The sequence below is a fragment of the Micropterus dolomieu genome, linkage group LG05 (genome assembly GCF_021292245.1).
Source record: "Micropterus dolomieu isolate WLL.071019.BEF.003 ecotype Adirondacks linkage group LG05, ASM2129224v1, whole genome shotgun sequence".
Lineage (NCBI taxonomy): Eukaryota > Metazoa > Chordata > Actinopteri > Centrarchiformes > Centrarchidae > Micropterus > Micropterus dolomieu.
In genome coordinates this window covers 22039529-22066368 of record NC_060154.1, presented here as the reverse complement: position 1 = coordinate 22066368, position 26840 = coordinate 22039529, and the positions used below count along the sequence as shown (strand labels likewise).

The 26840-nt window shown below is 41.7% G+C and overlaps 1 protein-coding gene across 1 annotated transcript; it reads left to right on the top strand.

Moving 5' to 3' along the window:
• fgf22 (fibroblast growth factor 22) lies at nucleotides 1–25686 on the top strand. The gene is made up of 3 exons (XM_046050812.1): nucleotides 1–373; nucleotides 22032–22135; nucleotides 23709–25686. Exons 1-3 carry the CDS (start codon nucleotides 1–3, stop codon nucleotides 23901–23903), a joined length of 672 nt encoding a protein of 223 aa, XP_045906768.1. The 3' UTR covers nucleotides 23904–25686.
• Nucleotides 25687–26840: the final 1154 nt, after the last annotated feature.

Genomic DNA, 26840 nt, shown 5'->3' with positions numbered 1-26840 from the left:
ATGTGCAGATGGACGCCAACCGTAGCTCATCTCTGTCCTGAACCTGCCCTTGGTACCACCACTACTGCAGCCTCTGCTGGGCGACCTCTCCTCCTGCCCAGTGCAGCCTCCCTTTGCCTGGCATGCTTCACCCTGCTCCTGGTCACCGCTGGCACGGCCACAGGGGCCTGTCCTCCTGGGGTAGGGCATGAACCCCTTCAGGTGCTGGCGAGTGGCATCAACTGTTCATGGACGTTGGAAAGGCACACTCGCAGTTACAATCACCTAGAGGGCGACGTCCGACTACGGCGACTTTATTCTGCCAACAAGTTCTTCCTCTGCATTGACAAAACAGGCAAGGTGGATGGTACTCGGCGGAAAAACTACGCAGACAGTAAGTAACTGGCACAGCCAGAAAGCATCTAAGTTCTGTATCTTAAATGTGTGTTGGGTGTCACAGTGAGGACTGGATGACCTGTGAGCTTCTCACATTTATGTTTATAGCTGGACTTTCTTATCTGTTCACTTTTATAGCAGTTCATAGGAATATCCCATGGTTCTATCACAGCTGAGCTATTTGTGTTGTGTTTAGAGCAGAGAGAGACGCGTTACTAGGTAAGAAGGGAATACCCTCGTGTGGATTTAGGCTCCTCATGGGACAGCCGGCTCAAGAAAGCTGATTTGAGGAGACATTGAGCATCAGTTGGCAATGCAAACTGTGGCTTGGGGAAAAGAAAACGCTTCAGTTTCACTGGGGGCTAACTCTTCAAAACTGTGATGAAATTGTCTCAGTTTTAAGTAACAGGTGTGTACGGAAACACATTCCTTCAACAAATGTAAACACGCATTCATGTTCACAGTTTGATTGGTCTTAAATAATGAGACTGCAGTTCGACGTCAGATTTGAAGTGCTGAGGAAAAAGCTTCAGTTGAAACGTTTCATTGGTATTTGGGCTTTCTTTAATGACCAAATTACTGTTTGGCATCAATTTTCCGGACAATTGTGCTCACTACTGTAAATCTTTCTTTAGAGTCTCCTATGATTGTGGCTCTCCCGTGCACCCCATTTCATGCCTCCTAGCACCTGCTCAGACTGGACAACACTTCTCAAAGTGATCGCTATATTTAGGATTCAGATCCAGATTGACCCACATAGGTTATTCTGTTGGAAAGCCTGTAGTCTGTACCTAAACTGTGGTTCAGGGACACCTGAGAAGAGGCTGTTCATACAACGGCCGTGCCTCTTCAGTGTGTGCATGGGTCCATCAATGGGTGTCTTTCAGATGCTTGACCAGGTCAGATGAGCCGACTCTAGTCATGATCTGACCCTCTCCATTAGTCACCGGCTGACTGACTGGATAGCCCTTATAGACGTTTATTCCTTTGATGGTAATATTTATGTATTTGGTCGTTAATGTTTTTTTATACAAGTGGGTGAGTCAGAGTTTTTCCATAGGGCTACTGGGGGGCTGGGGGGGGGCTGCTGCATCCAGTTAATAGGCCAGTCAGTCTGTTGCCACTGTTTCACTAAGCTCCAAGCTGCAGCCTGGATGACATTTGTGAACCTGTCGGGATTAGTCACCTGGCAGAATCTTTTAAAACCTCACACACTGGTAGAAATTCAAGTTGAGATGAATTATTACTGCGTTAAATTTGGGCCTGTGGGCTTTTCCAAGTTGGGACATTATTCTCCCATATTAATGGTAATATATATCAGCTATCATAATAAAATATTACTCCCAAACTTTGCTTGAATTTGACACTTCAGAGGTCATGCTGGAAGAGTAGTAGCAATACCACTTGGGACAACATGAGGGAGTTTGAACTGAAACAAGTGTTCAGAATCTTTGGAAAGTAGCAAAAAGTTATGTCTCACGATTGTGAAATATAGGCATTTTCCTGCCATAGTCATGTAATTAATGCTTAATGCCGTGGCTGCAGTAGCTCTCAATGAAAAAGTGCAGTTCCCTTAAATGTAATGTCCTCATACACTTTAGCCATCATCCTCTCATTTCCTTTGGTGGAAAGAACGGTTCTTTCTCACCCAGAGCGAGGGTGTGTACCTGCACCCTGAGCTGAGCACAGCGCCAAACCAGTGGTCATGTAGAAGTTGTGGTCAGTTTGTGGTTGCGCCTCACAATAGGGGCAGATCTGGAATCTGTTTCTGTGTGAGGCTACACAGGCATCCCACAGGGAGGCTTTCAATCACACCTAAAGCCTCTTGACCCAGACAGTGACTTGATACTGATACAGTGGCCATGCTATAGATTAGAGTGGCAGGAAGTGTACATATTTAACGAGTTTATCATCAGCATAAGTGTCACACAGGAAAGTGGACACATTTCTTTTTAGAAACAAATACAGACGTACACAATGTTGGAGACACAGTACTGTTTGGGCTTGTATTATAATTTGAACATTATTTCATTGTTTTGTGTCACGCACAGCTTTATTGACAATGGCTGAGCTCAGGACTGTCCTGATCCTGATATGGAGCTTCCACAAGTCCTGCCCAGCTGTCTGGCCGATCCCTCCTCTGTCCTCTGTGTTGCCCTTACACTCTTGTCGACACAGCTATATTGCCCCGACAGCTCTGCCTGCTACACCCAGGCCCCGGCCCTCACCTCCACCCCACTCAGTTTTTCCAGTCTCAACTCCCAACTCCCTCTCAGGTGCAAAAACAGTTGGAATTAGTCAACAGGCTCTCTGCTAATTGAGGTTGGAAAATATTGTATCAATCCCAGTGGAGCAGGGGCACGGAACAGCTGAGGGAAGACAGACTGACTTAGAGGGATGGAAGGTTGAAAGGATGAGAGAGCTGGACAGGACCGAAGGGAGAAAGAGAAAAATGAAAAACACACATTGGAAATAAATGCATTTTTGTTTATCGGTCTTGCGTTTTAGTATTTAGTAGCTATTAGTATGACATGCAAATATATTGTACAGAAGTAATTTAACTGCTCTACCGGATGTTACTTAAGGACAGATAAGAGATAGATACATATCCTTTGAGTGCTGAAATTCAAAACTTTTATCAGCAACAGACAGGGCAAGCTGAATGTGTATCCGTTCCATCTCCAAACTGTGATGTGAAGAATGTCCTGCTTTATGAGCACACATGCGGAAATATACACAACCATACACTCAAACACCCTGAAGTTTCAGGTATCTGTTCCTGAAGTTTGTTATCAGGATCAAGCATGTTGTAAGCTTACAGGGCCAATGCATTTGTTAATCAAACTAGAGAGATAAAAAAAAAATCAGACCAGATAAATGACTCAACTATTATCTGACTGCAGCCTGTGAAACCACACGCTCTAAATATAGATCCACCTATAATTACAAACAACTTGATCATTGAACTTTCTAAAAATAAAATGAAGTTGCCACAAAAAGAGACAAAGTACAGTACTTTGAGGCACTAAAGGGGAGGGCCTTGACATGTTTTTCACTTGACCTATGGCAAAGCAGCGAAGGACTGAGGGGAAAAACACACCCAAGTGTTTACAAAAGCTCCAAAGGCAGGTACGCATCATATCCTGTCCTGGGTCACAGCCTACTAATTAGACAGTGCTACAGCGCAACAGCTGTGTGGGCACGCCCAGCAACCGTTTCATGATCAATTACAACAGCAAATCATAAAGCTAAGTAGAGTAGCATGGAATAGACGCTAGAGTACAGGGGGAAAAAGTGCTCCTTCTAAGTAAAAATCAATTAATTCATGAAGGCAAACTGTCTTTTTGGTTTAATTACAAGCCAGTTTCTGTTTTGTTTTTCAGATTCGTACGTGTTTGTTTTGTCATGTCGCACAGCATATATTTTTATGTTTCAATTTTTTCATCCCATTTTAAAGGATAGACTGTTAAGTTTTGGGTGTGTGTGGCTGGAGGCATCAAACGTTTGTGCAGCCTCAAGGTAGTGACAGCCCATTCACCCTTAGGAAATAAGGTCACCTCACCACGTCGATTTAATCGCAGAAGTCACTGCGGCCATTCTGCCTCTACAGCCGTGCAACTCTCACAGCCAGGGTGTGTTGTGTTTACCAAATTTCCCTTGGTGTGCAACATCTTGCTGTTTGATGTGAGAGTTTTCCTAGTTCATGAGTGTATTTGACTTGGATGGGACCCATGGGAAGAAAATCTTCCACCCTACTGAAATATGTTGTGGAAATTATTCAAACTTGTTTTAGACAGGGGAAACTGTCACTCGCCAAGGAGAGACTGAGTTGAATTTGAAAATATGAAAAGACAGGACGAGTGCTACAGACAGATGACTAATTCCACCTAAAAGGTTTGACCAGTTAGACTGCATTACATTGACGAAAATTACATACTGTGCAGAAACTTCTTCATGTTTGATAATCATGTTTTATTTAAGGCTTAATTGAGCAATGAACCTACTGTTGGTTCGAAAAACCCACACTACCTTCTCAGCACCAAACAGCAGACAGACGCAGTTAGCAACTGGCTGGTGAACATAGTGCAGCATTTAGCAGCTAAATAACCAGCTATTTCCCTCAGGTTTTGGTAGAGACCAAAAAAAAGAGCTAAAGGAGAGTGAATATTGGACTTACATTCACCAGGTGGCCCGAAACACAACTCCAAATAATGGTGCTCCGTGACTCCTGTATGTGTGAATAAGAAGCTGTTACCTAAGTTTGTAATATCAACTTTAAAGTCAATATATGTCAGTATTGTGTTCACAACTAGTTTTCATTGCCACACATAGGTTGAACAACAATTTTTTTTTTAGAAAAATAACAGGACTGGGTTGCATAAGATATTCATAAATATATAAGTAGTGAGTAAAGTCCTTTGAAGGCTCTCAATGAGTACTAGTTAGTTTAAAACTTTAACACCAATCATTTATCGATCTGTCAAATCAAAAGTAATAAATAGTGCAAACAGGAAGCCACTCTAGTGTCACTAGCTGTAACATATCTTCAACAAATGACAGCTTTTAATTGGGCAAACAAAGTAAAATGAAATTCCAATCTATTTTTCTTTTTGTATTTTGTATTAATTTATACATGCAGAAATGCCAGAGTAAGTAATATTCATATTAATACATTTTGAATGAGGAACTGTCAGCTCATGCTAACCGAACGGAACAAATTTGGTCAGTCATTTAATGTATATTGAGGTGAGATTGTGTTGTTTTTGTGAAATTTGAAACTGAAAAGCACCTTAATTAAGTATCAGGTCAACTGTTTCATCAACCATATTTCAACCATATCATTTTACTTCTTACCTTACCTTCTTTCTCTAAATGGTTCATATATTAACAAGCAAATGTTAGGGTTTTTTTCAGTTATTTCATTCAGCCAGGGTTAGTAAAAAGATTTCCACTTGGCAGTTATTGGGTGTGACTTTTTAGCTGATGCAGTTTCTTTTCTTGCATCTACATATAAAACTTGCTAACTAAGTGTAAGAGGAAATACTGCTTCCTTGTACTGATGTTGTTTTAAATGAAAGTATCATCATGTGCCACTCCTGAACAGTTTCAGCTCTTGTTAAATACTCAACATTTTAATATAATAAAAAATAAAAAAACTTGAAAACAGTACCATTCTCCATCATTACCTCGTGTTATCTAGGCTGCAATATCGGGACAATGGCATGTATGTACATGCTAAAGCAACAGACATTACAAAATGTCTGTTCTGCGCTGTCTGCCATTTTAAAGGTGTAAGAAAGTTTATTCTGTTCTGGCCATTCTACATCCTCACCATGACTCACCATTTGTTCTGGTAGATCTCAGACAGGGATGTGTGACTGGATCAACAGCACCGGGGCTGGAGGGGCTAAAGAGGGAAGCACCTGGCCGAAGGAAGTGCTTTGGTGTTTTGAATCGGGAGAATACACATGTTAATGAGGCTAGGAGAAGGGCCGGGGCGTGCTCTGCTCAGCATTGAGGTGGAAATTAAAGGCTAGAAGAGTGCTGGAGCTTTTCCCGTTGCTCATTAGGCATTATGTAAGGTTTCCTCTGGGTGTCGTTTCAACTGAGAGGGGATTCGTGGCCAACGAGAGGGTAAAATCCCACGAATCATGCATTTATTATCTCCCCCAATAAAGACAATGCATAGTCTCAGCCTGTGGGAGACAAATGAAAATCGACCCTTTGCCAACTGTTCCTGGTGTTAAGAGGCCAAAAGCTAAATAAAACATCACTGGCACACGCTTGTATGTTGGACATGCATGTTAAATCTCTCTCTCTCTCTCTCTCACACACACACACACACTATCACTGTCCTGGGAACATTACAGGACAAGAGTGTCAGTGTCACCCTAATTAGCCAAGCACCCCTGGTTTCTGCCACCAGGGTTTGATATCGTGAATGGGCTCTAGAAATGTAGCAATTAGTAGCTAACAACCTTTAGCAGTCTGGCTTCGGCTCCTCACTGGGATTTACTGAGTTCATCAGCAGGTTTATAGAGTCTGACTTTGGCTCCAGCAGCCAATTCCTTTATAACATCTCACAGTTCTGGGCATCCTGTGGGTGTGAAGGGAACACAAAAGAGAAGACTCACACTGCCAGTAACCAGTTACTTGGAGCTTAAAGCCATTGATAAAAGATGTTTGCACTGATGTTCTGAATAGCTTCTTAAAACCAGAGAATGACACTGCATACTAGGTTCAAGTATATCATTTTCTATATACTTTAATAAAGAAATAGTGTGATCAGAAAATGATTAAGGAGTGTAATAGAGCAAGATTTTGGTCTGACTCTGGTCAGAAAAAAATAACCATTGTACTTGCTTCTATTTTCCATCTTTTCCCCATGAGTAGACTATCTGTTGCCATCCAAAAGCTACTCCCTCAATGATTTAGCTGTTTTCTACATCATTGCAATGAGCCAGAATTAATCACAGTATGGCAAAGCAACATTGAACATGGTCAAAACCAGGCAGTTAGTTTTTAAAATGGGAGTGAAGAGTTTGGCCTTTTCCTCAATGAGAACACATTAGCACTGTTATTACTGTGTGTGCTTTTTTCGTGAAAGGTGTAAAATGAGTATTTATTAGATCAGGTGGGAGCAGTTGGTCAGCTACTCTTACTCATGCAGCACCACATGCTTTAAATCATTCGCCAAGGGAAGTTCTCACCAAGGAGCAGCCGCCACTCACATCTCGGACCCTGCACATGCACACACACATGCGCTGATGTAATCAGCCCATTGAGTCAGGGGAGACAGGTCTTGCCTCAACCTTAGATAGATTGAGACAGATTAATGGTTTTGTTTTGACCCTTCCAATAAAGCCTCTCACCTCCCGGCCCAGACATCATGTCTTGGAAGGCGTTTAACCACTGGCCCAGGAATAAAGAAGCTGAAAGAGAACCCCTGCTGTAGACAGGGGGGAAAAAAAGAAACAACTTGGCATCCATAAATGCAGCTACGGCTGACTGGCTAAAGCTACAGGAGTTTAAAGGTGTTCAAATTTAACCTAAAATCACAAGGAGTCCGGGACTAGGAAGCAATAATAGCAGGAATGTAATGCACCTGTTGCCCTAAGGACAGATATGCCTCCTTGTTTGGTTTAGAATCATAAAGGAAGCAATAAGAGGCAGTAAAATCAGGCGCCTCAGTTTCACTCATACGCGATATTCAGCTAAATCTGGTGCTCCCCACCCTTTTTTCCTATAAAGCTGTAAGCCATGGGAGCACATGGTAACTCTGTGGACTTTCAATGGACTTTAATCATTGTCTCTCCCACAAACAACTCATACAGACACAATTTATATGTAACCTTGGCAATACTGTTGTTATACATTCATGCCAATAAAGCTGATTTGAATTGAATTGACATAAGCAGAACAACCACAATCTGTAATCAAGTCACAAAAATCTAGTTTACAGCTATAAAAATGTGTCCGGGAATCTGTTTACTCATGACACCTCTGTAGAGAAATGGTGCTGCATCACACTGAGAATCCCCTTTGGGGACTATTAATGTCTGTAGCAGAATAAAAGCGATAAGAATCAGTTCCAAGTGTTAACCTCAGTTGTGTAGAAATTTTAAAATTTGTAAACTTAAAGCCCCAGTGTGACTGTAAAGTAAATCCATTCTGCATTCCAATTGTAGTTCATAAAGTAGAGTACATTGGATTGTAGACCATGCACATTCTAGTACATGGGTCATAACATAGAAATGCAGACCATATGGTGGGAACAAGGTACAAACTCATATCGGACCCGAGATTATATTTTTATTTGGATTTACATGACACTTTTATGAACGTAAACAAATTATTATATTATTATTATAGATTTTGTTCTATCAGATTAACAATCTCTGCGCTAAAGCTGTTGTGCTTTGAACACTGAATTAGAGAAGTCCCTGTCTGGACCGAATAACCGCGCTGTAAATGCGTTTCCTTAAAGTACAAGTTGGATAATTAATGCAAATGTGGATGGCTAAAAACAGCGTCTCTGGTGCAGGTCTGTGCATACCAACAGGTTGACACCATACAGCGTCTTCTCTGAACTGCATTACACACATCCACCCGTACCTGTTTTTTATCTCTGAGGCCATTTCACTAAACACCAGCAGGATGTGAGTATCGTGTCAGGGCTCTTTGAATGTGTGTGTACATTTAGAATGCATGGTCCTGTGTTTATACTTGTGCCATTGCAGGAGCATGAAGTGGACCCTAAACTGAAAAAGATGTGCATTTCCTTTCCCTAATGGCTAATATGAACCAGACCTTACCTTGCACTCAGTTCAGACATGCATGCGTGTGTGTGTGTGTGTGTGTGTGTGTGTGTGTTTGCACGCACGCTGACATGTGCAAGCTTGCACACACGGGAGTTTTTCCCGTCTGAAAGGCCATGCTCCTCATTAGAACACAGAGGGTGGCACAAAGCATTGCAGTGATATATGTGAAGCAGGACAGTACAGTCCACACCATACATCAAGCCACTCCTTGATCTTTGGACACCAAGATCTTTGTCCTGAATGCAGCTTCCTTCTTGCTGAACGGTTACTTTAGATTTCAACTAGCGTTTAGAGTTTCTCAGAGAATGAGAAAGTGGATGTAAAAACATACCATTCATCTATGGCACTTTTGTATCTATTTATTAATCACTCGGGAAGAAAAGGTTGCAGTTAGAGTAGAAGTCTTTCTGCTGCTTATAGCCTGCAGTCATCCATAACTGAAAAGGCAGAAAACATCTAGATTCAAGTGAAACACACCTGGTTTTCACCACATCTTCACACAGGTAGAAGCTGCTTGGACGTGAACCCTCTGCCTCTGCGAACGCATTTATCTTCATATATATATTTATATACACATATTTTTCACTATCATCCTCTTGTTTCTATTCTTTTTATCTGCCTGCCCCATTCCACCTATCATCTCTCTCTCTCTCCTGCTGTCTCCATTTCCCCCGCTCCTCCCCTGCAGTGGATAGGATTGGGGTCAGGGCCCTTTGGCCAGTGGAGCAAGTGACAGCTTTGACAGGGCCCTGATTTCACTCCTGTGCCTTCTGTCACCTCCCTGTATGCCCATCTCATTTTAATAATGTAAATACGGGGCAGGCTCGGGCCAGAGAGAATATTCTGTGTCCTGGTGCTCACTCACTGGAACCTCGCTGCATGCACACCTGAGCCACACATGCACACACTTATAGTTGGCAGTACTCTCCAAACTAACTTGGATTTGATGGGTTTTCAGACTGCTGTTGAGAGCTACAAACTCATTAAATTCTGTTATACAGAATTAAAACAGTTATTAATACAGTAACGCTCAACTGATACTATACACACAACAGTCAGTCTGGGAATTAGCCATGAGTTTGGCTACTGTAAGTAGCTAGTTAGCTGGACATGCTAACGTTTGCAACTTCAGTATAAAGCGTATAAAGACAAGTTCAATCCATTTGTCGCACATTTGCTCTTGTGTTTTAGGTTTTTGAAAGAGTACAAAAAAGATGAGTTGAGTACATTCATCTAAATGAATTTTGCTGAAGAGGGAGGTAAAATAATAGCTTCTGCAACTCACTCTAATCTAATCTAAAAATAAAAGTGTATTTGCCAGTGTAGGCACACGCTCGCTGTGGTTAAGACAGACAGGGAACACTGGTTAGGATCAAATGTGGATGCTCTTCAACAACTGCGAGTTTTGAACTGAAAGCACAGGGAAGATGAATGTAGGAAACTGTAAACAAGGCCTTTGTTTCATCCTGATTATGTTTCCACTCAGGGTGGCTGAGTCTGGCTTGGACAGCCAACCAAACCAGCCACAGATGCAACACACCAGCTTACTGCAATTTAGTGGCACTGGGGAATGACCTCAGTCTAATGTGGATCCCGCAATCCCAGCTGCCCCTCCCAGGGTACTAAAGTGCAGGAAACTGCAGAAGCCGTGAGTCACAAAGCTCTCAGCGGGCAGATCTGCTCATAACTATCTATGTAGCCCTTGATAGCTTGCTGTTCGCTTGTTATGGATGTGATGCATGATTTGGAGGCAGTCTGCCCTCCTTGATTAAAGAAAAGGCCTCTTGGTCGGTAAGATTGCGGCCCCTCAGTACCACACAGGCACAGACGAGCACGCTGTGGGCTTCGTTAACCTTTTTCACCTCTGTCATCCCTCAACCTCACTACAGCAGAACTCCACCCCACCACTTGCCCACCCCCTCAGGTTGTCCTCTAGTGTTACCTTTTCTGGCTGGCTTGCTCTCACTATGCTTTTAAACTTGGGGTTTGATCAGCGGAGGGTCTTTGCCCTCTAATTCAGCATCCTGAAGATGCCTAATGAACTGATTGATGTTCCATTATACGCAATCACAGCTTAGCCTGTCCAAGGATGTTAGTGTTCAGTGCTATATTTACCATGGAGTGTGTGCTGACAGGACAAGCATATACACTAAACACTGTTTGATGGGGCGTGTGTGTGCAGAAGAAGAGATTCCAGTACTGCCAGAATTTTAGACCCAGCAAACTGACATTTTCTATGCGTTTTGTCATTGTTATTCAATTAACTTTAACTTATTCTTTATACTAACACTTAGTTTATCACAACACACATACAACTATCTGCCTCTCCACACACTTCCACAGATGCAGCTGTGGGTGGTGATTCTAGAGTATTGGGTCAGTCTGTCTAGGGATAAATCAGACAGACTAATCTGTCCTGTGAGGGGATGGAGGGTAATTGGTCACATTTGACCCCGGGCCTTGCGGACTGTGGGAACGTAGGCTTTATCTACTAGCGGTAATTGGCTAATGAAACACTTCCGCAACTCCTCCACTAGATTGTCATCCACTGGTTGGGATTGGTTGAGGCATGTGTGTGTGTATTTGTGTGAGTGTGGCCGGCACAAGTGGCCGAGAGGCATGTGTGTGCAGGGCGAGAGTGTGTGTGTGTTTGTGCGGGTAGTCTAGAGAAAATGGCAGGATGCGGAACTCCCGGTGGCCATCTCCACAACGTTATCTACAGCATCAGTCTCATGATGCCTGCAGCATACTGATACATTGACAGAACACACATAAATGGTTGTGTGGTTGCCATTCCAATTTAAAGTAGAAATGGTTAATGTAATTCAAATGAAATCTTTGGCCCTAGGCAGAGCTTTTTGTGTGGTTCATGCTGATAGTGTAGTCAGAACATGACTGAGTGCAGCATTAAGGTCATCCGGCCAACATGACAGTCTGTCAGTGTCATATTTGACTGAATTTTTCTCATGTTTATAGCTGTTTTATGTGCTGGGTAAAATCATGCCCACATCAATCGAAAGGCAACAAAACCAGGGTGGGGAGAGTGAGTTGTGGGGGGGGGTGGGGATTTACTAAGAAAAAAAGGCTAAAGTTACGGTGGTGAGACAATGTCTCTGAGGTCCCATCAAGTGAGCCATTCATAGATGCAGGCCTACCAGTTTGCGGAGCCAGGGAGACACTCCGATAGAGTGGGGCCCAGGGTGGCCTTGTCTTTTTGTCCCAAGCTGACCCCTGCTCTCCCGCCTGGCCTCTGCGCCCCTCACCTGGCCTGTCCCAGCACACTGGTAACGGGATACCTGTAATTTGCTCTAATGGCCTTTGAAAGCTGGCTGGGCTAATCCCTGGAGTACTTCTCCCAGCAGCACCGTATGAATGGGTGGGGGTAACAAGGCCGAGTGCGATTCCTGAAAGAGGACCAGCTTCTGGATTGTGTGTGAGAGAATGTCACCCCTTGCGGCCGGGGCTGGGGCCGAGGGAGTGTGGGAGTCAGCTTTCAGCAGATCACCACCATGTGGCTTGTTCACAGGCTCAAAAAAACTAGGACCCTGGACTGGTAGAAAAGTAGATTGTCTCTGCTTTACACCTCCCTCAGTGGCTCAGTCTGGCAGGCACAGGGGCACAGACTAAAGACCAGTCTGCGCACAACTTTGAGAGAGTGCACTTCAAATGGTTTCCAGATTCCTCTTGTAATTTTTGCTAAGGTAGATCTTCATGGCAGAGCTGCAAGAAGAGCAGAAATAAAGAGAGAATGGTTTGATGTGATGTTAGATGATTAAAAAAAGTCTTGCTAAAGCAAAACAGTCCATGAATAATGCCATACATTAACCTCTATGATAATAATAATAATAATAATAATAATAATAATAATAATAATAATACCGTTGCTGAACAAAAGGAACTGGCCCTCATAAAAAAAAGACAGGAGAAAAATAATGTTATCAGTCTCATCTTCACTCTCATCCCTCCAGAGATTTTAATGGAATGTGGGAACAGCAAGCGATATGTGGGCAGGGAAGACCAGCCCTCTGCCAGTCTTTTCTCTCCTTTCTTCCTGTCCTTTCTATCCATCGTCATTGTTTTTTTGATGGGGTGGGCCACATGCAGGGGAATGTACTCACAGGAAACACACACAAACATGCAGACCAACAGACATGCGAGAGTGACAGCATGTTGGGATCTGTGAAAGTTCAAATGTGTAAGAAGGAAAATAGGGGGTGCAAAAATGGTCCTGTTTCTTATTTCCTTTGCTGTTACTTTAATTATGTACTTTTTAAATTTTATTTGATCAAATCAAACATGAGCTGATTTGAAGGATTCCACAGTCCAGGAATTCAGAGCTAAATTAGGCAAAAGAAACACTAGTCAGACTTCCAGACAGTCTGAGCTCATTTGAGGAAGAGAATCAGATCTCAGGGCCAAGTCACTTGGCATGTTGGCTAGAATGTGTTGCTTTGACTAGCATGTGGTGCACAATCACGGTGAGGGCTGTTGAGCTCATTTTATTTATTTGTATGTTGGAGATTTCTTACCTAGTTTTTCTTATTCTTAATACCTTGTTGTATAAAGTGGCAAAAACTTGACATTTTTTAACTACAGGCTGTTTTGTGCGTCTCAGACTTTTATGTTCTTATGTGTGTGTGTACGTGTGATCAGTTCAGCCCTGCAGACATACCTCAAAGGTCGGGATGGGATGAATAAATCATCCCAGTCCTGTGCAAGTTAATAGGTATGAATCATTTCCAGAGACCCGGGGCAGACAGGCCGGTAAGGAGGGAGAGGAAGGGTGACCAGGTGGGAACTTCCAGTCTGAGAAGTGAATCCAATGCAGAAGTCCCTTAAACCTGCATTCTATTGAACGGCCAGCAGGGGGAGAATCTTCTGGTTGCAAAAAGAAGTCTGGTTCCATTAGAAATACTGGTAAAATGACCCTACTCCTCACCTGAATAATTACGTCAGTAAACAATTTCTTAATGAGTTTATGGTCTCAATTCCTAGTTTCATGTCTTCTTCAATACAACATGATGTTCATTCGGTAAATTATGGTCCCATTTAGAAGAAAATAGACCATAGAGCAGAGGGCATGCTTCAGGGCGGGATTATCTGTGATTGACAAGTCGTTACCATGGCGACCTGTCATTTAGGCTAGAGTGACTCGGACCCACGGCACTGTGTAAAAGCGCTGTTGAAAAAGGTTATTAGGAGTTGGCTGTTCACTTTCTCTGGTGAGTACATTTTTTTGCCTGGTGTTCACTAGACAAAATTGTCAGCCATGTGAAAATGACGTTTAAGGTGAATTACAGATGCACCTAGCTAAGCAAGCTAGCTAGCTCCACACACGGCTGTTAGCTCCACGGTCTCGTCAAATATGGTCACGGCTGGTGCCGCTGGTTGCAAAAACTCAACATGGCTGCCCCCTATCAGCCAAACTCGAGGCGTCAACACCGCAGTCCACAAACCAACGGGTGACATCACAATGACTACGCCCACTTCTTAAATACAGTCTATGGTGACCCAGGCAAGGAATGAACCATACTGAGACAGAGAGACCAAAGAGGTACGACAGAGGAGAAGTAAAAAGAAGTGAAAAGCAAGCTGGCAGATGGAAGACAGGATGAAGGAAAGAAAGACATGGTCCAGTTTTCTGCCTGTCTACCAACAGCTATTCTGCCCTGTAACAGAGGGCTGCTCACAAACAGACATAAGATTACACATAGCACACACACACACAACACACACCAATGTACAATCCTATGGAACAGTAGAGCTCTCAGAGTGGCAGTCACAGCTCCTGTTAAAGAGACTGTACATTTTTTATTGCTGTCCAGGGCTGGTTGGTCCATTAAACCAGCAAGGGCATTGCATCATATGAATTTTGAGCCCCGATCACACTTATTCAAACAAAAATAAATGTCATAATTTAATCACTATATGTGTATGAAACATTATGGGTAGTGACTCAACCAGGGTGTTTATACATTAATGAAAGGGAAATCCTGAGCAAACCCTCAACTTTAACCAATTTAGGAGAAAACCTCAGAATGAAGAGCATAAAATAGCTTCCCCTGAATTTAACCAAATTGTTTCAAATGGACTGAAACCTCCTAAAAAACATCCAAAATCCGAACCAACTGCTGTAGAAATTTTGTTGGTGAAAATTTTCAGTTTTATAAAAGTAAAATATGGATAATGATGTAAGAAGAATGATGGTCACGACAATTTTTTAGTATAGCAACACGGAATTTGAATTGCACTGAGCCTTGGCACAACAGTTCTGGAAAATAGTTCATAAAAATATGTAAGTGCTTCTAACTGTTGCTTAAATGCCTGGAAAGTCTGAGCACAATCAAAGAAGAACACATAAATAAATGATTATGTGTTGCTTATGATTAAGGGCAGAAAATCATTGTGGCACTCAAATCAGTCATGTCAAAGTAGGTACTTCTGCCTTTAAAAGCATTGGGGTGTGACCAAAAGTGCTCTATGCTCAGAAGTTTCTTCCTGTGACACATGATTTTCTGTAGTACTATTTGATTCACTGATGCTTTGTGATCCCCAATGTGGAAATCTTAAGGTTTTTCAAAAAAAAAAAGCAACATCATTGCTGTGATTTTACTCGTTATTTAAAACCCCTCCAATTTAAAGATGTCCATTGCACTGACATCATCCTGGCGAGGACCCAACTCAAGTAATTGTCAAAGGCTGGTTGCAAGAGAGGAAGTGGCGCCTGGTGCATGCTGGTAGAAGGAGCACAAAGGTGATATTACTCAACTTGAGAAGTAAAGAGGAAAATATAATATACTTCACTTGTTTAAAGGATTATATTTTCTAAATCACCTGAGTTGTAGATTTGCCCATTTAATATATATATTAGTTTCCAATCAGTAATTAGTCAGTATAATTATTTGCACCGGATCGTATATCACAATATACACTGTTTTCACTATCTAAACTCATAGAAACCCCCTCAGCTTTGGAAATAGCCAATCAAGGGCTGTGTGCATGTAGTGTATTTGTCCCAGGGGTAAAAAGTTTGGTTGATAAAGTACTTTACCAGGAGAAATCCTCAGTCATCTGCTGAAGTCATGGTTCATCAGGAGACCATGTTTACCCTTGCCTTTCACTCAGTTTGGGTGTCTTTTGTGTTTGTGTTTGTGTCTTGTGATTTGACTCCATGCTCTTGTTTCAGCTGATCTAGAGTCTGATCAGTTCTGTTCCTGTCTGTGCCTCTCTGATCTGACCTGTCCTGACCAGACAGGATGTGCTCAAGGTGAATGTGATGAAAAAGACATGTAGTTAAATATGCAAAAGGACCATCCATATACGTTCTGAAAACATAGAAATCAAATCTTTGCTCTCAAGTGGTGCTATAGTTAGTCCCAGTCATAACTTAACACCTAAAAGTACAGGAAGGTCACCTGTCACTATGTTGACTATTAAAACAAATTGAGTTTACCTTTACCTACAAACATGGCAAGGCTGCTTAAAATAATTGTATATCCTCTTTGTAAGAGAGTGGAATACACAATAATACTGCAAACTACTGAAGTCCAGCACATAGTGTTGCCTGTAAATTATCCTTCCGTCTGTTCAGTACGATTCCCCAGCAAATTGAAGATCAACTTTCATGTCCACCACTCATCTCAATGAGATCATCACTGACCCAGTGTCATGTGCCGGACAGTAGAGATATCAGTATATTGTTCGCTGTGTATTGATAACTGTTACTATATGAGCCTGCTGACAAGACATTCCTTCATCTGTCAGCTACCAATCAATAGGTTTTTGGATTTTTCTTTTATTCACACAGAGAATTAGGAATTTAACATAGGTACGCAGTTAATAAATGAAATTATTTTATTGATTATGTATCTTTCAGACAGAGCATGTTTAGAAGTGAAGGCAGATCACTAATCATGCGCCCTGTTCACCCTCAGAGCCACCAACAGAGAAGCAGTGATTGTTGTGTTGACACACCACTTGCCTTAAATTTGGTCCATCACCACGTGCGGAGGGCCATAATCATTGCCCAATTGTCGCTACACATTATGTTATCAAGGCATAAACAATGGCCTCTGCCCCAAATCAATGTCACGATTGTGCTTTATGATCTATGAAATAAAAGGGCATGTTTCTTTGGCTGCCAAGCACGTCCGACAATCACTTGTTGGGAGCATACTCAGGCCTTTAGTGGGACTAGGAAAGAAAGATGAAGGACATCTGAGAGGGAGGTTTTTATTGGAGGGACAGTGCAACCCACAGGGAGATGTCAAACGACATCATCATAAACTGTGTGCAGGTTACACTTTTACACATTTCTCTCTGGAATAAAGCAAACTAAACATCCTTCTCCACAAGTCCTTGAATAATCATTGGTTGGCATTCTACTGTACATTTAAGGGTTAATGTCCATATCACACCACCTGGGATGGCTTCCACTAGAGCGCCTGTTCTCATGGTAATCTTTCAAGGTGTTTAAAGCAATAGTGAGTGATGCTGCCTTTGTCTGTTCTGATACTCACAGGCGGCTGTTTCGCCCAGTACCAGACCCTTCGAGGGGGTCATGGCAGATCAAAGGTGCTGGTCACAGCCATTAGGCCCGGCAGCCCAGACCCGACATGAAAAGCTTGTGTTTTGAAAAGGAGGGCAGAAGGAAAAAAAACAACAGGGCCCTCTTCATTTAAAAAGCAAGCAAACTGTGAAATAATTGAAAAGGTATGTCAATCAAGAGCAGGAGCACAGCGGGAACTCCAAGATTCCCAGGCTCTGCTCTGGTCGAGCACTGAGCCATGGAGGGCTGCTCAAGGGGGCAACCCAAGAAATTAAAGACCTGGCAAAAGGAACAAAAAGAAGACAGGAGGAAAGGAGCAGAAAAATCTTTTTCTCACTCTCTCTTTGCTCAGTCTTTCACTATTTTCTGCTTTAAAATTTGTGATGAAAGGAGCCATTTTGCCACACTTTGCAGAGTCCCATTCAAATGCTTGGTCATTAATAAGATCTTGTCTAGCTCTTCACCTCTCAGGTGAGTAACAAAGACTTATGGGGGGTGGAGAGGGGGGCAGCCATTGGAAGCGCCTGCCCCCATCACCGAAACCCCAGTCTTATAACCAGCACCTTCACCCTGTACTCACTCCATCCTCCTCCCCCATACCATGAGTCTGACAAAAGGGAACCCCGTGAGAGTGTCTCTCTCTTTCCTTTCTGCTTTTTTTTCAAAGTCAGAAAAGGCTTGAATGATCTGACGATGGGCTAACGTCCAAAAAATGGGGGACGGAAAGAAAAGAAAGAGTAAAAAAAAGACTGGGTAAAAGACTTTTTCTATGCTTTTAAAAATCCCATAGAGGAGAAATAAATGGCAAGTCCACAGTTGACTAGACATGTATAGTGCAGGATTTGCTTGTAATGGCAGCTTGAGCTTATTGACAGTCCCAGCCAAAACATGTCAAAGGTTAAGAGATCTTGCCAATTGCAAGTGGGAAGCCAAACGTACCGTTTTCAAAGGCTCAATAGGGCCATCAGTTGATACTTGCTCAGCTGAACACGAAGCAGGAGTGACCTTCAGTTTCCAATGCAACTCAGGAACAAAGAGTTCATTTGTCTCCATTATTTCTCTCTCTTATTTCTAATTGTGATATTGTTCAAAAGATCTGAAACATTTCTTGAATGAAAATTGTTCATAAATTCAAAATCCTTAAATTTTCTCTCAATAGTGTCAGTTATTATACTAGAATAAGGATACTTTTATTAGAGCAAACTAGATATTCCTGCCCATTTTTGTGGTTTTCTTAACATTTCTTAATTTACACTGGAGCATGTGTTACAAAACAGGGTTTGTTAAAGAGAGCATTTCAAAATGTTAGATATATTCAGAGACAGGCCTATATATCCAACATGATTAGCCCCTTGGTTTGCAAGGGGCTAAGAAGTCATGATTTCCAATTTTAATAAATTGCTTTAGGATTTCTCAAGAACCACCATTAATCAAGTCTCTGGACAGCTTTTAACCTTTAACAGACCTTTATAATAAATGTAACAGTTTCAGTCAAACATGTATATTTCTACAAAACTTTATTAATATTACAATGCAGTTTTGAGGCTAAAACTCAGCATACAGCCTTCCTTCCAGTAAAATGACCTTTGGATTTCAGCAGTTAGGAAACCCCTCTAATAGCTTGAAATACCTCACTCTGATTTCTCAGGCTTTGAACACAATGGAGTGACTTTTCAAAGGGGGGACTGTGAGTTATATGGATCTAACTGGTCTTTATAGATGTGTGGTCAAGCGTCCAGAGTCCAAGTGATTCCTCCAGACAATGTGAAATCCCCATTTCATGTGCTCAGATCTTTTGTGTCTGCTGGGTGCTACACCAACATGTATGAATGAAATGACATGTAGATATCAGAGACCGGAAGAGAGAAAGTTAAAATATTTAATGTGCTATAGACATGACTTTTATTGCCTTATGCAATTATTGCTTTTCTAATATTAGTAGTCTCCTTTAATTTTACTTCAAATTTTTTGTACATTAACAACTCTTACACCAGAATTATATTTATTTAAGTCTGTTTTCTAGTACTAAATGTTGTCAAACCTGACATTTTACTGTTCATGGCCAACTCTTTGCAATGTCTCAGATGTGACAAACATCCTTCCAACACACCTACTGTGCCTGGAACTCAAACCAGCAAATAATGGCAATTACTGCTGGCACCACTTTCAGGCACCAGCGGTTTTCATTGGCCTGGACTAATCCCCCATAAATCCTTGCAGTGCTCCAATCACCAGTCGAGCCTCAGCTAATTGCTTATGAGCCCCTTGCACGCTCCAGGTGCCACCGTAGCGCACCCGTTGTTTGTAAATACAGCTCGTAAAGAGGAGGCTGCCATCAAAGTGTTAATGTTTCCTGAGAGGATCAGAGGCAATGCAATGATGGGGGTGCAGCTGGGCTGATACCTGGATGGACTCGTCTGAGGCATTCCCTCCTTCCCTGCAGCTGTGGCGAGCGGAGAGAGGGCTTCATTTACACGGTCCTGTCAGAGAACAAAGACACTCAACAGGAGTTTGTGTTTGTTTACCTTCCTCATCTTTTCTCCCCTCCTTTTTAACTCTTTGTACTTCTTTGTGTCCCTGCCTAAAGTAGATGACCTCACTGGTTAAGCATGACTGGTGAACTGAAAAGAAAAAAGGTTGTGATTGTTGTGTTTTTAGAGTGATGGAGGCAGCAGATGTGTGTTTTTTGGGGCCCTTCGGATATGCTCTTTGAAACCAGCAACAGTAGTCTGATGATCTTAGCAGCCTACTATCTATAGAGATAAGTTAATTAGTAGCTTCTTTGCGTGCTATCAGAATATGTGATTATGTATGCTGTTGCCCAAATGTACATTGAAACAGTTTTTGTTTGCTTTAACTATTGTACTGTAAAGAGATCCTTTCTTAACGGTATTAGAATAGGGGCGAAACTCAGTTCTTGGCATCATTGTGCTAGAAACTAAGTAGTCTAACAGCGTCAGTCCTTTTAGAATTCAAATGACAAAGCCCTCTAGTGGCAGGAGTAATTATGACAGGAGTAATGGAGGAAGTCAGGTGACTGCAGAGGAAGGAGGTCGGGATAAATGGATGGGTCAACAAAACGATGTTCGTGTCCCATTTCCATCCAACAGTCACCATTTTTTGTTTATTAAGCAAGACCCTTCTCAAGCGGTAACCTAGTGTGTATAATTGTAATCATGACAACATAGCCCCCATACTATAAATTCATTTTTCATTTACTAAGTGCTTATTTTGACCTGAACCATGGTCTTTACCAAAGTCATTGTCACATGATAAAACTAAATTTTGATTTGTAACAGTTTTGGAAAGCACAGACAATGTACTATTGAGACAGGCATCAGATCAGAAACTTCTTCTATGTGTCGCGCTAGAGGGCACTGACTTGTCATTTTTTTCGGAGGACTTGTATATTCAGATAAACTTGTAAAAATGTGCACCTATCCCTTAAAGTCTGGTCTTAAACAAATATGTAACTCATTATTTAATCCAAAAACATATTAAGTCAAACCTGTGGGCCAAGTTCAGCTTTACTGTTCCTTCCAAACAAAATCTGGATTTGCACAAATAAATAGGTTAAAAAAAAACCAACTACAGTGCAGCAGGAGTTGCACCTGCGAACCTCCCGCTGTGAGCGTTTATTTTTCATTGCTGGATGGGTTTAACCAGCGAGACAGCTCAGGAACTCAGTTACTACCCTGTACAAGACTTGCAGTTGTACCGAAACAGCTGAGTGTTGGTCATTTGGGTGGCCAGGCCGCTGCTGCTTTTATGACTCCTTCATTTCCTACCAGCTTTGGGTCACCTTGTCCTTCACCACCTTGATCTGGTGCTATGTTTACAGTATCTGTCCAAAGCCAACAATCCTTTTTCACTAATATCCAGCAGTGCCTAGCCTTTGAGCAACAACATTACATGTTTCTCTCTTGGCACAGACTTGGTTTTCAAGGGTGTAAAAATAAGATTTCGTGCTCAGATAGTGGACCACATCAGGGGGCTTTCTTTGTAAGTATGCAAAAAATTCATCATTTCTGGATTGCTGGAGATTCATCTCCAGCAATTAGCTGCCTTTCAGGGCCCTGTGGTAAGCCCTCAGGTCATCTCCAAAACAGCTCCCTGCAGTAGACATGACAATGGGTGTGTGCCTTTATTTTTGCATGCAGACAAAAACCAGAACAAGAGTGAACACATGGGACTTGTTTGCAATCAGTGCCCAGAGGAAACAATTAGCTCACCAGCTTGCCAGCTTTTTCATGGGGTGGAGTGAGTTGGAGAGGTTGCTTAAGTGGCCAGCAGACAAGGGTTTTATGTCCCTCAGTAAACAACACTGGGCATCATCAGGATGGAGTGTCACATCTGGAGTCATGAGGTTCAAATGGATGGAAGCAGCAAGTCAGAATGACACTGTGCAGGCTTAGACACTTTGTATGTGTGTGTCCAAATATTATGTAGTGAAACTGTGACTGGAGTGCATAGGGAAAGTTGTTCAATTAAGCTTCTATGAGAAAATAATAATAATAATTCCCCACCTTTTTGGATACTAACAAACTTTAACCTGTTGCTCTAAATGCCCCAAGCTCCCCTGGTCTTCCCACAAAGGAAGCTCTCTCAGGCCATTGTGTGTGTCCTGTGTATGAGTGTGTTTTTTTTCTCTTGTCTTTGGCTCTCTCTCCCCAGAGCATATGGCTGTCTGGTATCCTAATCGCTAATGATAGAGTGGCTTTTGATGGGGAAACTCCCAAAGCTTGATGTTTCTAACCCAGACTCTTGTTCCCTCTTTTATTTTCCAGGCCTGATGGAAATCCGATCTGTCAGTGTGGGAGTTGTTGCCATCAAATCTGTCAGCACCGGGCTGTACTTAGCTATGTCCAAGAAAGGCACGCTCTTTGGATCGGTGCGTATACTACCTGGCGACATTGTTTCTGGAGGTCAAGATGGGAGGGCTGGGAAGGGAAAGAGGGTAGAGAGGGTAGGGGAGGTTTATATGTATAGGGGTCTCAAATGAGTGCCTACCCAAACATGTTTGATTCTGCTGAAGTTAAAGGGAAATGTCAGGAATCTTCTGCTGGAAAGTCCATAAAAGGTCAGTGTTAAAATCAATCATGGCTGTACACCTGGGCCATGGTTGACGATACCTGCAGCCTAAGTTGGCTTATTTCACTGTCAAAATAGATAGCAGAGAAGAGAAACGCAACCAGCAATGACAAAGAACCAGCTGGGCTTCTTTAAAAGTCTTTGCGTGCCTTCTTCCAATTGTTGTTTCAAACAGCAAGCTTTCAAAAGTTATCACCTCGCTTTGTTAAAATCAGCCACACTTCATATTTGAGGTGTGTGGTGTCTAGCTCATGTATTTACAACTTGGAAAAGGAGAAATCAGGGACACGCAATCACTCGGCAGCAGCGATAAGACAAGTCCCTTCAACAAGCTAACACAGTAAACAGGACATAAACAGATCTGAAGACCCAGGCCCCTCCTAAACTCTGAAACGACCCATAATAAAAAAAGGCAGGTGAATCACGCCAGGCTCATACTATCCTGATTTTATCACAGACAGGGGCTCATTATGGCAGCATGATAACGATCTGGAAAAGGGAATGTAGCAGAACCTCTTGTCACTACAATATCTTTCAAGACTCTTTGACTAAATTATAAGAAATGGCAACCACCCATGGAAAAGTGGCTTTGCTGACTGTTGAAATACCTTCACAGATAATGTAATTTAGTGTTGATGTTGATTGAAAAGGTTATTTTTTTTATAACTTTGTTATCAATTGCTTTATGTGCGGAATTGCAAGGTATTTGGGCGGTTTTAAGCTTTGTTTGTGGTACTGAAACCAATAGAGAAGGACATTCAAAAGCTTATTTGCTTCTTTTAAGTAACAATGCCCCAGTTACTCAGGATATTTCACAGGCCCCATTGTGATCAGTTTCAGTCAGCGATCAGTTTTCAGAGATCGGTCCCAATGAAAACTTAACTGTGAGGCCTGTAGATTCTTGCGAGTAACCAGAACATTGTTTCTGGAAAGATATATTATTTCAAAGCTGTGAGCAGCACAAATGAAATTCCACTGACATAAACTGCTTTGGGTTGAAAAAATAAGCTTCAGAGGTGGATATCTCAAAACCCCCAAACTATCTGCATGGCTATAGACACCACAAGGGGTAAGGGATGAGTGAGATATAGTTTTTTGTTGAAATTTGGGTGAACCAAACCCTTTAATTCTAGACTAAAATCTTCCATTGTGGTCATAGAAAGACAAACTAGCTAAATACTTTATGATGAAAAACTCACCCCATCAACTACAAACACCTGGAAAATATTTCACTGCAACAGCAGACATTAACCTTTGTGCACTTCTTGGAAGCTGGCCTAGCATCGCACAGCAGGAATAGCAGTCAGCCATTAGCAAAATACGCGTCTGTTGTAACCTCCTCAAGGTCTCTGTCTTCCTCCCTCTGATCGCAGGTGAAGTACAACCCGAGCTGCAAGTTCAAGGAGCGCATCGAGGAGAACGGCTACAACACATACGCCTCACTCCGCTGGAAGCACGGCGGCAGGCAGATGTTTGTTTCGCTGAACGGCCGTGGGAAGCCACGGCGAGGTCACAAGGCTCGTCGAAGGCACCCTTCTACTCATTTCCTGCCCATGCTTCCCTCCTAGCCACCCAAGTTTGAACTCTGACCGGCAACTGGCTGGCTCACCTGCCTCCTCACACCAGGATGCCGAGATGGCGATCTTTGTTTTTATTATTCCATCCTCCTGTCACATAAATGAACTTTTGTTGAGGTTTGTAACATTTGTAGAGTTAGTATAATATGTACTTTTAAGTTATTTTCTCTATTTTCTAATGATGTTCAGTAATACAGTCCAATACGGTAGAATTCTACTATCTGGCTACAGTATCTGTCTGTGTGTCTGAACTGCATGTAAAGAGGTATTTGGGTGACTTTAAGATACTGTAGAGGATTTAAAAAGGGACAGCAAGACTTGGAAGCAACAAAATGTGGCTCACTGGTTTGTTATTTAGCCTATTTCAGATACTTAGCTAAATAGGAATGGAAGCATCTGGCACACAAAAAAAAATATTTATTCCATCTGTGATAAATGACAAGATTAAAACAAAAAAGTAGCATCTTTGAAATAGCTACAAATCAGGGCTGTAGCTACCACTGATGACAGAGATAATGTCCTCAGTATTTTTGGGAGGCTTTTTGGAGGAGGGGATGTCACACTCTACAATTTAAAACTTACATTATTTAGACTTGTTATAAAATATTTAGCCTTACAAAAAAGCCAATGTGAATTCATCATACCGTCCACCAGTGATTTCTGTGTAACTCACATGTAAAATGTATGATAACTAAACTTCAAAATAACTTAACCATCATAACTAAAATATACATTTAATATTACATGTGCAACACTCTTTCAAAAATGATAAATTCACATACCATCAAATGGTTTATCACATGTAAAACAGCATTTCACTGAATTCACATAATGTGGCTTTTGGACAATGTAGACAACTTAGAAATTCACGTTTCATAGGTGCTGTTTTTTGTAAGGCTAAATCTGGCTACTTTTAGGCCAACAACAATAAATAAACAAATACAAAAAAATTAAACTGTACTGACACTACTGGATAAGAGACACTGATCTACACCCCAACTGTACAGATGAGATAAAAATCTCTACACACATTAATAAATGTACTATTCTGTCTGTATATGTCTACATATGACAAAATCACAACAGAAACTAAGCTAACTACTGGGATGACATGCTGGATTTTCTGAAATGACCTTTGTATGTTTGTGCATGCTTCTGTCACACTGCTTCTCCCATTCAACAACCCACAGCTAATAGATTAGAAATCAGTATCATCTAGTCTCTGATTATTGTTCCTTAGTTGAGTCGTGAAATAATAATATACGTTTTGAGTCATTTAATACATTATAGCAACCATAGGTACACCAGATGTCACTAGCAGAAACTTCATTCATTTCATACACAGTAGTAAATTGTTATTTCAGACTGCCTCTATGTCAAGTCTTGCAAACATTTTCTTGACAACAAGGCTGTTGCTAATAGAACATCTAATATATTTAAAACATTTTGTACTCTTTAACTGTTTGAAGTCAATGTTTATTGTTATTGTCGACCTTTTGTGTGGGAAATGTAGTCATAATGTTAAAAAAGAAGGGGAAAAAGTAACCGCATTCAAGTCCATATTCAGCTCATTTTGTATGGTATTACTACTGGATATTGGTACATTTGTGATCAACAGCTTTCAGCTAGCCATCGGCCAGTAATAGTAGGTTGTAGTCTCAGAACAAACATCTTTAATGTCTTTAGATTAATTTCAGCAAAAGTAAAATCAGTTGAGTGCCTTGGCCCATGCTGAGTTTGGTAAAGTTCAATAAAAAATGTGGATACATCATGAGTCATGGCTCTCTCCCTTGTGCTAGCAAGCCTATTTTAAATCATCAAGAGCAAAAAAAATCTCATTTTATTCTTGTCTTGTGTGTGACACTGATTGTTAAGTGTTGGTAACATCTCCATCAGAGCTCTCCGACATAATCCCCCTCCTCATCATAATAATGACCAAAGTCACAGCAGGAGAGGCGTTGATGTGGAGGACCTCCCTGTGTTTGATGAAAGGTCTGCGGTTATGAACTATGCAACCGAGCATCAAGGTCATTTACACACAGACGAGCCCTCCAGTGGCACAGGAGGCCACTTGGTCTTTTCAGTGAACAGAAAGGAGAGTCGGGATGAATAGTGGCTGTTTGGGGTGAATAAAGGCCAACCTTTCAGCCTGTCATAATATGAGATTACTGTGACGGGGTACATGTCTGGTCAGAATGGCGTGAAGTCACACTGTAGTTCAGCCCCAAAGGTCTGGGTGCAGCGCACAAATACCAGTATGGGGGGTCTGGCAGGACTGTTGCCATGCAAATGTCTTTGTCCTCAGCTGTGCACCTTTGTGGGATTCTTTCATTTACAAGACTACTTGTAATTGTTCTCCTTTTGTTACTGTAAAATATAGCCATGTCATTTAAAGGAAAAGTTAGGCATTTTGGGAAATATTTTTTTACACTTTGTTACCCTGAGAAAATCAATACCACTTTAATGTTTGTCCGCTGACTATGACGCTACCACCAGCAGCCGCCTTAGCACAACGACTGAAAGCAGGAGGAAACAGCCTGTTTGGCTCTGTCCAACACTTCTAAAGCTCACTAATTAAAATGTATCTCGTTTATTATACCAAAGTATTAAAACAGCTGGCCTGGCAACCAGAGGAGAGCAAGATAGCAGTTTCCCTATGTTGCAAGTCTTTGTGCTAAGTTAAGTTATCCAGCTGCTGCTGGAAGCTTCAAAACGTGAGTGGTATCAATTTTCTAATCTCACTCAGGCAAGAAAGCGATTTCTGCGAAGTGAATTTCCCAAAATGTTGAACCTTTCCTTTAAGTTTTATTCATATGTTTCATACAACAGACAAAATATAGATTATATAAATTTGAGCTTTTTTGCTTTCATGTTGTAAAATAATACATACAGCCGTGCAGAATACAGCACCCTTAAGTTTTACAGGTG

Bases quoted from the DNA above. Each gene is read 5' to 3' on its own strand.
- fgf22 (XM_046050812.1), top strand. From the start codon at position 1: ATGTGCAGATGGACGCCAACCGTAGCTCATCTCTGTCCTGAACCTGCC. The intron at 374-22,031 runs GTAAGTAACTGG...TTTATTTTCCAG, and splicing joins GCGGAAAAACTACGCAGACA to GCCTGATGGAAATCCGATCT. The intron at 22,136-23,708 runs GTGCGTATACTA...CTCTGATCGCAG, and splicing joins AAGGCACGCTCTTTGGATCG to GTGAAGTACAACCCGAGCTG.